Source organism: Cyprinodon tularosa, unplaced genomic scaffold (genome assembly GCF_016077235.1).
Source record: "Cyprinodon tularosa strain WSP-4 unplaced genomic scaffold, ASM1607723v1 ctg851, whole genome shotgun sequence".
In the NCBI taxonomy this organism is placed as follows: Eukaryota; Metazoa; Chordata; class Actinopteri; order Cyprinodontiformes; family Cyprinodontidae; genus Cyprinodon; species Cyprinodon tularosa.
The window spans coordinates 91065-105251 of record NW_024039620.1 but is presented as its reverse complement, the minus strand read 5'-3'; the positions used below and the strand labels follow the sequence as shown (position 1 = coordinate 105251).

The 14187-nt window shown below is 39.8% G+C and overlaps 1 protein-coding gene across 2 annotated transcripts in view; it reads left to right on the top strand.

Moving 5' to 3' along the window:
• slc4a3 (solute carrier family 4 member 3) overlaps positions 1 to 14187 on the top strand; it is a 37779-nt gene that overhangs the window by 18037 nt on the left and 5555 nt on the right. The window contains exons 8-16 of one of the 2 annotated variants that reach the window (XM_038273029.1): positions 1150 to 1369; positions 3546 to 3761; positions 3851 to 3999; positions 4092 to 4286; positions 4432 to 4623; positions 6171 to 6260; positions 6346 to 6512; positions 6602 to 6855; positions 10479 to 10648. In XM_038273029.1, coding sequence (XP_038128957.1) covers positions 1150 to 1369; positions 3546 to 3761; positions 3851 to 3999; positions 4092 to 4286; positions 4432 to 4623; positions 6171 to 6260; positions 6346 to 6512; positions 6602 to 6855; positions 10479 to 10648 — 1653 coding nt within the window. Of the gene's footprint in view, positions 1 to 1149; positions 1370 to 3542; positions 3762 to 3850; positions 4000 to 4091; positions 4287 to 4431; positions 4624 to 6170; positions 6261 to 6345; positions 6513 to 6601; positions 6856 to 10478; positions 10649 to 14187 lie in introns of both variants that reach the window. The other variant, XM_038273027.1, reaches the window with a different exon arrangement.

Below are 14187 nucleotides of genomic sequence, written 5' to 3'. Positions count from 1 at the left end.
ATCAAAAATGTCTGTGTAGAGCTTACTGCAATACACTGCTGTAAGAGTATAACCAGGAAGGTAGGAGGGCAAAATAGGTTTAGCACCACCGCAGCACGGGAGGAGAATTATGTCCAGGAGCAAATGAATAGAAATAGACCTGAGGGAAAAAAAATACATGAATCGATTCTCTTGCGATGCATCGGATCGTCGGCTGTTGGATCGATGCATCGATACAAAACGATTATTATTTACACCCCTAGTATTAATGGAGGGGATGAGGCAGAGGGAGCATGTTTACATAATGTCCACGAGGAGTTGAAGATATACACCCAAGGCCATGCACTGGAGCAAGATTCAGACAGAAAAAAGTTGTTTTGGTTCAGGCTGACATCTTATTTTCTGTCTGCCCTAAGAGTCTTGTTGGTGCCTCACAATGGCAAACCCAAATACACAAATTTCTGGTCCTTCCGCCAGATCCAAGCTAACAACTTTCCCCAAGTTTATGCCACTTCACCTCTGAACGCGATCCTGTCTCATTTATCATAACCAGTTTACAATTCTGCTACCTTCACATCACAGTCTCAGTGTTCATACAGTACGTCTACAGAACCCCTCACACACGCCGGGCAGCCTCACAATGGCAAGAACAGCTGCCAATGTTTTTCTGAAATTTCACATATACAGAAATCCTGTTACCAAAAACCGCATTATGTATGTTTCTTTACGTCCTACGCTGACATTGTAAGACGTACAATCTTCCATTTTTCCCAGGAGTCCATTGGGTTTCTGGAGAAAAACATCCTGTCTGATCAGGAGGGTTCGCCCTTAACCTGTCTTCCTGTGAAGAAAATTTGATCAAGTCCATTGAGAGACCAGCTGAATAGATCCATAATTCACAGTTTTTGGAACGTATTGAAGAAGCTAAAAAAGAAGACAAAAAAAATCGTTAACCAATGCAGACAGGGGAGGCTGTGGGAGGCCGAGAAAAAGTATCCTCCTCAACCAAGAGCAAGTCTGAGAAAAAAAGGAAAAATTAACAATAACACAATCCACTTCGAAGAGAGTTGTTGTCAGCTCAGCCTTGTCCACTGTTTGAAATGAAGAAAAGATAATGTGATTTGCATTAATATTTAAAAATACCTGTTTTCTGATATGGTGTTGTTGTAGAACTTCCATGAGGTGGCCTACTTTGCAGATGACAGACAGGACCTCCTGAGTGGTATCAATGAGTTCCTGGACTGCAGCATCGTCATCCCACCTTCAGACGTGGAGGGCAAAGACCTCCTGAAGACAGTGGCAGATTTCCAGAAGCAACTTTTGCGGAAGAGGAAGGATCGAGAAGGCAAGATGCACCAGTCCATGTACGGAGCGGAGCAAGACAACAAAGGTAATCTGGGAAAATGTACGCCACAAGTCACTTTTTGCTGTGTTAACAATATTCTAAATAAATGTGTTTTTGTACATTTAGTAAATTGTTTTTTAGTAATATTTTCAGTTTTACCAAATATGTAAGAATTGGTTTCAGAAATGTAATAAGTATTGGTTTACTGTATATAGATTACTGTATTTTACTCATAGGTGGTAGCAGTTATCTCTGTTTAGACAATCAAAATTATCTTTTTATGAGGACTTTACATTTTTTAAGAGAATACAAACAAATTATGGTTTTCAAACAAATGAATGTTGTACAAATGTGTGATTATTTTATTTTATTTTTATTCTAAACAGTCTGGGAGAGTATTTCTGTAAAGGTTCTACACTAGTTTCTCCATCCGGTTATGATGGCTCTCTTTGTGATTCTTTGTTGCCCATTGTACTGTTTCCTTTAGCTTACCTCATTGTGTGAGACAAGTTCTATTAAGGGGTCTGACAATTTTGTAAGTCTGGCAGTAATCAGGGTTGGGTTTGGTCACTAAATCAATACCAAAAAGATGTGGTTATTGGGTCCTCCAAGTAGCTTTTTTTTCGTAAAAAAATTAAACCATCTTATGAAAAACTTGTACTCATGTTACATTAAGAGCTTTTTCTCTAGCCTTTTACGTAGCATTGGGATTTAAATAGCTTAGGTTGATTTTCAATATACTAATATAGCAAGATAATTTACACTTTCCAAGGCCTTACTTTCGCGGGTAGGTGTACCTGGTCTGGGGTTTGCCCTTCTGAGATTATCTCTGGATTGTAGAAGAGGGAGGATTTTTTGAGCATTAAGATATGCTACAATACATTGTACTACCAGCTGGGTCAGTAATCAGATGTAAGTGAAAAAATATAGTTTTGATATTGTTAATTTCTCAAAAGATAGTTTTAGTTATTTCTAGGTGAGAAAGTAAACCTAAGAACTTCAACTCTAGATTCAATTTGTCAAGAATCAGGAGTGCCCTATACTTACTTATTAAGTGGCTATGTTCTGGGCTTTATAAGCATTCTAATAGACAAAATCTTTCCCAAACAATTAGTTTCTGTTTTTGCTGTATGTATTTAAACTGACTTTGAAAAAATAATTATGTATATTGCTTTAAATAATAATGGATATATTTAAACATCTCCTGCCTGGTAGAGGTAGCCTGGGTGCCATTCCGAACTTAGTCCCGCCCACAACGTTTGAGGTCGGGAAGTTCGGTCTGGCATTGCTCAGTAGTAGCGCAAGAATGCTCGCACAATATCTGGCGGGCCAATCAAATTGTCAGGGCGGGCTTTATACGATGATGGACAGATGATTAACAGTAACGTAATCAACCACGTGACCAAAGCGCGCATGGGTGACAACAACAATGGCTGCCGCTGGAGAGTTTAGGTGATTAGATTCTGCTATTAGGTCTGTTCTAGAAGATATCGACAGCAAATTAATTTTAAAATAGGAACAGAGAAACGCGATCAAGGCTCATCTTCTTATTCGAGGCGTGCAACTGCACGCTTTGATTTTTGTTGACAACAACTATGCGTTGCTTAACATACGTCACGCACTCCGTTGCTCTTATTGGTTGTAGGTCTATCCAATTGAGTGCAGAGGCATTTTTTTTTCCTGGTTCGTTCGAAACACGCCCCATAATCACAGCTCTATGGAGCAGTATCAGACTGATATTCTGACTAGAATTGAGTAGGACTATGTCAGGCTATGGTAGAGGGTGGTAAAACTTAAATGTAAGATATTAATTTAAGCTTTTCCTTTTTTATGGATCCAGAGAAAACTTAAGAATAAAATAAATCAACTGTATGACTAAAGCTCTTTATCATTTACTATTATCAGCTCAAACAAAAAAATTATTATAATAAAATTTTCTTTTAACGGGAGTAAATAATTAAATCCAGATGTAGTTCTCAATGTTATTTGAACAAATGGCTTACAGCATAGATTATTAGCACCACCTGCTGGACTGAAGCCGTAGTGCAGCTATCTTTACTACTCCACCATGCAACATTAGGCTAATTTTCATTATGTTCTGCAGTCTTTTAAAGTCATGGAAACAGGAGGGGCATAGATTCCCTGAGATTCTTTTGACCTGGGTGAAACAAAAATAGTTCCTTTTTTGGTAAAGAAAACTATGATTAAACTCCTACAGCAGAGGTGAGTCCAGAGGAGGAGGAGGAAGCCGAACAGGAGGTGGACCCGTTAAAGCGCTCAGGAGTCCCGTTTGGAGGCCTCATCCACGACATCCGCAGACGCTATCCCCTTTATGTCAGCGATTTAAAAGACGCCCTGGACATGCAATGTGTTGCTGCCGTCATCTTCATCTACTTTGCTGCTCTTTCCCCCACCATAACATTCGGAGGCCTGCTGGGTAATCATCATTTTTGTTTTGTGCTTTTAGAGGGGAATGCTTTGTTTAACGTAGTCCTGAAAGCCTGACTGAGCTGCTGGTCGTTTTAGGAGAGAAAACCGATGGCTTGATGGGGGTGACTGAGCTCATTGTTTCCACGGCAACCCTAGGAGTTATCTTCTCCTTGCTGGCCGGTCAGCCACTGCTCATCATCGGTTTCTCTGGACCTTTGCTGGTATTTGAGGAAGCCTTTTACAAGGTGAACATCAAAACACCCAGAAATTAATGAATCATGTTGATATCAGTTGTTCACAATGTCAGTCGGTTAAACAACACATTGTCTTTCATCAGTTCTGTCAGGCGTACAACTTTGAGTACCTGACCGGTCGAGTTTGGATCGGTTTCTGGCTCATCTTCATCGTCCTGGTGATCGTGGCTGCTGAAGGAAGTTTTCTTGTCCGCTACATTTCTCCTTTCACGCAGGAGATTTTTGCTTTTCTCATCTCTCTCATCTTTATTTATGAGACTTTCTCTAAGCTTATCAAGGTAACTGCTTTAATATGTAATAAATGACAGTTTTTCACCATGAGTTAAAATCTAAAACATAAAGAAAGATGAGCATCTCGTAATTTCTTGATAATTTATCTCTTTGAGTTTAACTAAACTTGAGCATATCTATTTTTGATTCCAGGTGTTTAAGGAACATCCACTGATGACAGTTTACCCCTCAGACTCCAACTTAGATGGAGGTTTTAACAGTTTGGATGGTTCAATCCTCAATCAGCCCAACACTGCTCTCCTGTCTCTGGTTCTCATGATGGGGACCTTCTTTGTTGCGTTTTTCCTCAGGAAGTTCAGAAACAGTCGCTTTTTGGGTGGAAAGGTAAGAACTTTTTTTGTAGTTGTTAATGTTTAGTCTTAAATTCGCCAAATGTTTTGTGCAAAATGAAGAACATGTTTAAAATGTTCTTCCTTTATTACTAGAGCAGATAGTGATGCATTTACAACGCAGCAAGGGTTCTGGTTCCCATACAGTAGGTTAGATAGTCTCGACAGTTTTGTTTAAAAACGACACATTTCCAGAACTGATTTCTTCAATTTCAACTCAAAGAACAACTGAGAGACCCTCATCAAATTCCACATTTAACACGCCACTCAATAATGGGTTGAAAGCTGTTGTAAAGTTGTAATTCATTCAATTCAGTTTATTTATACAGCGCCAATTCACAACACGTGTCATCTCAAGGCACTTTACAGTTCACCAGATCATACAGTCAAAATGATTCAGAGTTTTCTGTCTAAGGAAAACCAGTTAATTGCATCGACTCATTGACTCAAAGGCAATCCCTCACAGTAAGCATGCTTGTAGCGACAGTGGAGAGTTAACACTCCCTTTTAACAGGAAGAAACCTCCAGTAGAACCAGGCACAGTGTGAGCGTAGATCTGCAAAGGCCATCTGGGGTTCATGGAGACAGAGTTAGGCAAATGAACATCAGAAAAGCCTAGGAGAAAGTCCTTGAGATCAGCTAAAACCCTCTGGCATTTGAGTCTATTGCCCTACCAAAATATAAGTATTTCTTATTCGGTTGGCCAAAATGCAGCACAATTTTAATCTCTAATCCAGAAGTGTCTAAATGTGTCTGACTGAGTCTCCTAGTGAGACAAACATCCAAAATTTAAAATAAAATCATCAGCAAGGAAATGCCATAGAGTGGTCTAACTAGTTCGAAGAACTCAACCTTACCCTGGAACTTTGAGTTTCTGAGGAGAAGCCAAGAAACAGGAAGTGGACATATGCCATGGACAGATGTCCATGCCTAGTAAGTGAAGATTAGGCATGGACAGATAAAAAAAGAAAATCTGGACTATGAAAAACCAACCACAGTGCTGAAACTCTCTGCTTTAATTTAACAACCACAAACACTGTCACATGACCAAACACATTTCACATGACATTACCCTCCTAAAATAGAATTAAAAACTTAATGATATACATGACACCCCTGTTAGTTGTACATTGGTCCAATAATTTTACTTTATTGGACCAGCCCCACTATTAATGTAGATATATCGTGCATTTCTAGATTCTAGATTTGACCAGATAGAGACAAACTAAGGACTGGATATGATGGTTGGAAACTCAGGGATCTCCAGCACATTCATGGTCCAATTTAGCGAGAACATTTAATACTTTTTTATCCAATGGGATGAGGATTCGGTACTTTTCTGAATTTCTTGTAAATCCATCCATCATGTTTCACTTTTCTGGGTTTTGGCAGGAATCACCCGAGCTTCCCAGGCATGAAAACCATCCTATAAATATTTCCTCAGATAAGATTTAGATGGATAAGCAGCAAAGATTTTTATGTTTATAATCCTGATTACTTTATGGTTTTCTAACCTAGTTACCTTTTTTTTAACATCCTTAGGCCAGAAGAATTATCGGAGACTTTGGGATTCCAATTTCTATCCTACTATCTGTGCTGGTGGACGTCTCCATTCCTGATACCTACACTCGGGTAACTTCAGCTTGTGACTCCCGTCACTATCAGAACATAATAAAAGGTTTTCCTCCTTACATATAGCTGCTTTTTTTTCTTTCAGAAACTCAACGTGCCATCTGGATTTTCCGTCACGTCTCCTGACAAGAGAGGTTGGCTGATCAGCCCATTCGGAGACAAGCAGCCGTTTCCTACCTGGATGATGGGAGCCTCTGTTGTCCCGGCTCTTCTTGTCTTCATTCTCATTTTCATGGAAACTCAAATCACTTCGTGCGTCTCATCAGTGACACATCAAGATGCTTCTGTCTGCTGTGTCTGTTGTTAGTGTTTATTTAGGAGTTCTTTCTCAAAACTCCCAGATTGATCGTCAGTAAGAAGGAGCGCCGTCTCATGAAAGGTTCTGGCTTCCACCTGGACCTCCTGCTCATCGTTGTCCTCGGCGCCATCTGTCCGCTCTTTGGCCTGCCGTGGCTCACCGCAGCCACCGTTCGATCTGTCACTCATGTCAACGCGCTCACCGTCATGAGCAAGGCCACGGCTCCTGGAGAAAAGCCCATGATCCAGGAGGTGAAGGAGCAGAGGCTGACTGGGCTTCTCGTAGCGGTGCTTGTCGGTAAGTTGAAAGATCTTAAATTCTGTGGGGGTTTTTTTTTTGTTATTTCATGCAGGCCTGTTAGTTATATGTCAGCTTGTACACCTAAATTCGCCCAATCATATATCAACGGTCATCTGTCATTGAAATTTTTTCGGTCATAGCATCTTGATTCATATGTCGCAGCTAATATACATAATGGTTTAAATAAGAAATAAGAATAGTTTACTTTCCCATTGAGTTCCGTCCCAGTGTTCACGGGAATGGACTTCTGTGTCTTCGGCAGGCGTAGAGCTAACAGAACTGGCAGCGTTGCGAGGCAAGGGCTCAAACATTTACAGCTGTAAGCCTGAAAACCACTTTTCTCCACTAAATAAAAAAATGTATGATGGAGGAGACTCATCCGCGACCTCCGGCAAAAAACTCTCCTCCTCTTGCAGGTTTCAGCTGTCCATAGCGCTCCTTAACAGTGTCCCATTGGGAACCTACTAGCACTAAGTTGCTAACTGGTTAGCAAGATGCTTCCGAGAAACTGGCCACAATCAAACTTTCTTGCAAACCACAACAATCCCACGCCCTTGATAAGCAGCCATTCACATTCACTGTATTCACTCGTGTAAAGTCTGGCACCACTCAGGAGATTTTGGAAATGCAACGGTTGGAACATCCGCTCCCTACGACTTTAAAGAGAATTATTAACTTAATCGTTTAAGTAGACCCTTTTGAAGGTGTTACCATGGAGATTAAGGCAAGTGCTTCCTAGTTGAGACAAAATCACACAATGAATTTGTCATGTTCTTTTTAAGGGATGTGACCCACATGCAGGAAACCACTCAGAGAACCAGAGTAAAAATTTAACAGGTTCATTGAAAACACACAATGCATTGGATCCAGAGTTACTCAGAGAGCTGGTGAACCGGAACTGGAAGTGAGAAGGGAAGTTCAGAGTTAAGTTCAGGTTCCGTGGGAAACTTGAACAACGACTTGCAAATACATAGATTTAAACGGGACTCACGTTTCCCAAAAGGTGTTCTTCCCAGAATCCAGTCGGTGTGGATTATTCCAGGACTTGGTTGACTCATTGGAGGGCGGACAGATTTTACTTTGGTTAGGTTGGTTCCTTGAGGAGCAATGAAGTGGACTGCCACTTAGATTTCCAGGAGAACTTGAACGCACATGTGGAGATTTATCCCCTGCTCAATAGCTACGTTTACATGCGCAAAATTTCCCCGATCCGATCCAAACCTTGGTTGATCGGAAATTCAAAATCTCCGTTTACATGGGCACTAAATGAAATGATCCGATCATGACGCGTGTATACATGTACCAAGCGTTGGATCAGATTAAATCTTTTAAGCGTGCACAGGACTTCCTGCCAAACTTGGCAGTTCTGTCTGCGTCTGGTTTTTGGGAGGCCTGACAAACGATGCGCTCGGAGCGAGCGGAAAGAAAAAAGGAGAGAGGAGGAAAAAAGCGCTTGGCAGCGAAATGTCCGAGAGAAAATGTAGAGAATGAGCGATTGAACCAGTGTGGGAGAGCGAGTGGGCTGTGGAGAGAGAAAAGAGGAAGAGGAGGAGGATAAATTCCTGCTTCCTGCAGCTTTAAATGAACTTGAGTGTATAAGTCGGCGTTCCTAGACTCCTCCTGCCATGTTGTTCACAACAAGAGCGAGAGCGACCGGTGGTTTCCTGTTGTTGACAAGGCGGAAAAACGTCACGCTGACGTTGCACACATGTGCAGTGAAGATTATTTTACTCTTAAGATCCGAATGGGTGTTTACATGGACGCCAATCGGAATGGCGATCGGCAAAAACCACCTCTCTCTTTCGGAATTAAATTTAGATCCGATCGGACCGAATCGGATTAGAATCTTCAGTCTGACATGTTTACATGAAACATTTTTGATCTGATCAGGCCTTCAATCCGATTAGTTGTGTCCATGTAAACGTAGCTAATGTGAAGCTCAAGCGATCCTTCCAGGGGGAGAAGGCCAAACGTGCTCTGCTAGAGTACCCAAGACTTGCAAACACTCTGGCGTCAAGGTAGTGACAGTCCACTGCTTAAGAGAGAATTTACTATTTGATACCATATAGTCAAATTCATTTACTATGTTTTTCCCCAATATATAACAGCAGTAAAGTTGCTATTTTTTTTATTTTATTTTTCTGCAGTTTTTCTTACAATAAGTTTTCCCAAAATACAGTTTCATTCGAACCAGCTTTCTGCTTTTATTTTCTGTATTGCCCTGGTTTGGGGTTTTAAAGACTGAATAGTAAAGTCAGCAGTGTTTTAGAATATTTAGCCCACGATTGATTGTCATCTAATGAGCCTGTTTTACCGGGGGAGTCTTGATGCCATCAGTTATAGCTCCAGCATCATCAACACTTATGAAACATTTAGTAGTAACAGTGCAGCTGTTACCGTGGTGACATTCATGCTTGTACGGACAGAAAACCAGGTTAGACTGATGGTTTGAGGGCTGCTTCTTTTCACTGCTCGGTGGTTACGTTCCTCTGAGCTGACGCTGGATGCAGCTTTCTTATAAAATGTGACTGGCAGGCAACAGAAGAGTCTCAGCATCTCTGTTTTGTTTGCAGCTGCAGGGGTTTTATTTTTATTGACATTGATTGCTGTGTTGGGGCTTTCCAGGCGTGTAAACATAAACTGGAAGGTTCTGAGCACCATCTTTGCAGCTCCTGCATGTCTGAACAATCGAGAAAAGTGACTCATGCAGTGCAGAAGCTTTCAGCTGTTCTTTTGCTCTCTGTTATGAAATAATCACAGTAACTATTGAATAAGTTTGTTTTCATCTTTTATTAAGTGAAAGATTCCTATTTGTTGTGTTTTGATCTGGTGTATGCTTCTTCCCTTTATAATGCAGCTTTGGTCTCAAATTTCCATCAAGTAAGGCCATATTAATTTAAATGTGGAGAGATTGTGCATCAAATGACTAAAATGGTTTTTATTAAGTTATTTTTGTTTACTCATCCATAAAGAGTCCTGATTACTTAGAAAAGCTCAAACATCTGCAGTTAAATCCACTAAAATGTAGACACTTCTCTCTTATTTAGGTGTACATTATTTAAACACTGTTTCATAACCTTCAATAAGCCCCTGACCTTCTTGTGGCTCAATATTTCACCACATAAAAGCACTATTTGGTTGGCAGATTTACTAGATTCATCCATCCAAAATAGGAGGATAGTTCTTCTAATGTCCAGCTAAATTTCAGGTTGTTCATTTGAAATGAAACAATCAGAGCTACCCAGAGTACCACTGGTTCCCACAGGTTAGATAGTCTGCACCGCAGTGCAGCCCGAACTATCTTAAACAAAAAAAACAACTTATAATAATCACAAACATTTATACGACATTGTTGTTGACCCCTCTTTTTATGGAAGCAAGACCCACCATGGCACGCAAAAAAAATTTGAATCCAACAAAGGTAATAACAAGTAAAAAGTCTACAAAAATGAAAAATCGAAAGTGAGTCATTGCTTTTCAACCATGCATCATCAGGACAACTTTAAAAATGAACTGATGAAACAGGCCCATGTGTATATAGATCAGTCCGCCTGCCTGCGGTGAGCGTTTCAGAGACCATAATATCTAATGAATGCTCATTAATCCATCTCTGCTCTCAGGTATGTCGATGGTGATGACTGATGTCCTGCGCCACATCCCTCTGGCTGTCCTCTTTGGGATCTTCCTCTACATGGGGGTCACGTCCCTGACTGGCATCCAGCTGTACGAACGCATCACTCTCATGGTCACTCCAGCCAAGCATCACCCTGACCACGTCTACGTCACTAAGGTAATGCATTCATTCCTCTTGTTGATTAACAGTTCTGACTTTTTAATCATCTTTCAGACTTTGGCTCCTGTTTTATTTTACAAAATCAACTCCTTTTTGTTTTTTTGCTTTTATTCTGCTTTTTGTGGTCCAATCGTTTTATTTGTTTTACAAATGTTTTTGCTTTTATTATGCTTTTATTTTTTCTATTGTATTGTCTAATTCACGTAAAGCACTTTGAATTGTCCATGTACTGAATGAAATTGCCCAGCCTCCCTTAAATCCAATCTTGAAGCTGTTAGCTGGCAGCAACCTTTTAAGGTAATTAGTTATTTTAACTTGATCTAGTTGTTTGTGCTCTTTGCTGGTTCTGATCCAATTTTTTTGACAGAGACAAAATACTGAAGCGCCTGAAGGATGAAAAAAAACCTTTTGGATCTAAAATATGGAGTTTATGATCCAAACTGACTCCAGAACATATTTGAGCCATCACAGCCTAAGGTTGTCTTTGTCTTTCTAATCATACCTCATGTATTTTTTTGTCTTTTCAACCATTCTCCTCTGCAGATGCATTCATTCTCAGTCCGGTTGTTAGATGGTTTTTAAAGCCTCTTTCATTTGTGCACTGTGTCACTGTGGTATTTAAAGACAAACTAGTCATAGTCTTAAACATTCTCCCTACAGTTGACCACCATCAACCTGTATTCAATTAAATTCAGTTTCAATTTAGTTTATTCATATAGCGCCAATTTACAAAGCATGTCATCTCAAGGCACTTAACAATTCATCCAGATCATACAGACAAATTCACTAGAAGTTTTCTATTTAAGGAAAACCAGTTGATTGCATCGACTCATTGACTCGAAGTAAAGCCCTTCACACTAATCATGCCTATAGCGACAGTGGAGAGGAAAAACTCCCTTTTAACAGGAAGAAACCTCCAGCAACAGGAAGAAAGGTCCAGCAGGAGTAGCCAACTCCAGTCCTCAGTAGGAGGCGCCCTGCATGTTTTAAATGCATCCCTCATTCATAATACCTAAATCCAATGATTTACGGCAAAATTTCCTTACATGCTAAGAAGGTGCTTTATACAGTCGAGGCGGATCTAAAGCTGACATTGACTGTTGAGCTGAGGAGTTGGACACTAGTGCTCTATGTAGAGTGCTCCCAGTTCAAGTAAAACATACATTACATTAGGCATCCCCAGCCTCTGTCCTTGAGGCCCGCTGTCCTGCAGGTTTTAGAGGTTTCCCTGCTTTAACACAGCTGATTATAATGATTGCAGCAGACCAAGAGCCTGTTAATCAGCTTTCGAATAAAATCAGCTGTGCTGGAGTAAGGAAACCTCTAAAACCTGCAGGACAGCGGGCCTCGAGGACCGAGGTTGGGGATGCCTGCATTACATTAGAGAACTGCTGCTACTGTGCTTCTCGGTGAAGCTAGCATTAGCCTGGTGCCAGACTTTTGAAGATTTGATGCTTCGTCTTCAGACTGAAAGTTAAACCTTTGGTTAACCAGACCATCTGGTTAAATGGTCGATGTACCATAACCAGAGGTGTTAAGTACAAGTACTTTGCTAACTTAAGCAGACATTTTGGCTATCTATATTTTACTGCAGTAATTATTTTTTAGACAACTTTTTACTTCTTACATTTCTTTTGCAATTATCTCTACTTCCTACTTCTTATAGTTTAAACTCATTAGACTCGTTAGTCTTGTTTCATTTAAGCTAATTTTGGTTATGGCCTGTTAAAATATAAAAAAAAAAAAAAAAAACATCAGAATAATTAGTTTTATTTAGACTTTTTTTGTTTTTGTTTTTGTGGTTAGACTTGGGACTGCACCAAATTATTGTTCAACTCATAACAACATTTTTTCAAGATGATGAAGTTAAACTTGACACTGCTACCATTGAATATAAAAGTAACTAGAAAAAGCTGTTTCGGAGAAACATCAAAGTGGGAATGCTTTTGCTGAATGAAAAAAGCTGAAATTACCTGAAAAACATAAGAAAATGTGATAGGAAGTCATCAGAAACTTCAAACTGCAGAAAACAATTGAATCATCTGAAGATTTTGTAGGGTAGAATCATTTGGCAGTAAAATGGCAGAAACAAACTCATCTTAAAAGCTGCACAGCCAAACCATACATGATATCAAAAAATGTCTTGAAAGTGGGCACTAGAAGGGTCTTAATATAATGTCTCCCAAGTTTCTAGAAAAATGTATAAAGAAATTTTGAAGGGGGGTTTACCTACTTTCCAGAAACATGTCAGGTGTGTTATGAATTAGCAGCAAACAGAAAAGCTTAATTCCTGTCCAGAAAAAGAGCAGAATGAAGCCAAAGTTCACAACATAGGCTGAAAAGTATGAAATTAGCTGAAGTAGAAAAGAAATTACAAAGAAAAACTTTAATCTTATCTGGTTGAAGAAAAAATTAGTAGCTTAAGGATGGGATGTAAAATGTTGAGGACGATGGTATTGAATAAGTATTAACATTTTAAAATCATATGTGGAAATGTCAAGACTTAGCAAAACAATTTGAAATGATTTAAAATGTGTCGGTTGATCAGCATAAAGAAAACAGTGTCATCCTTAGAGGATTGAAAATCTACAAACCTATGTGCAAGACTGACCATGAGAAGCAGAGGAAGGACAGAGAGAGAAGCTTATAGAAAGAGAGCTAATACCACTTAAGGAGCTGAATTTATCAAAAAAACTAACCTGCATGTTATGAGCTGCTGTGGTGATGAAAGCACCGTTGGCAGGCTTAGGCTGCAAGTTACGAGGTTAGCCGATGCTTTATTACAGTGGAAATCTTAGAACCTGATTAAGAAATATGCACTGAGGTGTGTGGTCAACAGGCCTTGGTAGTGTAATTTGAAGAAATTGGTTGAGTTTGGGTCATAGCTACGAGCCATACGGCACAATGAATGAGTATGGCTAAGGAAGAGGCTTTTATTTTGTAGGGTCCCTTTAGTCTTATTTCAAAAGTCTATCATGAATGTGTGTCAAGGCTGGGGTCATGCCCAGCAGTTATATGGAATCAATTTCTAAATGTGAAATCACTAATTTTCCATGTTATGGGGTGAGTAGATGCTGTATTAGAGCATAAATGGGAGACATTTATTGTGAAATTCGCTTTGGGATATGTTTTAGAAAGGTCCCTAGAGTCTAATAGAAACAAGCTGGTAGAGTTTGGGTCATAATGCAGAGCCATTTGCATCAATTAATACACAAGTATAATATAGAGGCTTTTATTGTGTAGGGTCACTGGAGTCTTATTTTGAAAGTCTAGCAGGGTTGTGTGTTGAGAAAAGGGTCAGACCCAGCAATGATACTTGATGACTTTCCAATCGTTAAATCACTCTTTTCCCCTGTTATTAGGGCAGTAGATGAAGTGGCAATGGGAGGCTTTTACTTTGAAATTTGCTGTGGGGTGTGTTTTGAAAAACTCCTAGAGTCTCATTTTTAAAAAAGTGGTTGAGTTTGGGTCATAATGTTGAGCCATATGCTGGGAAAAAATATGAGTTTAATGTAGGGGCTTTTATTTTGAAGGGT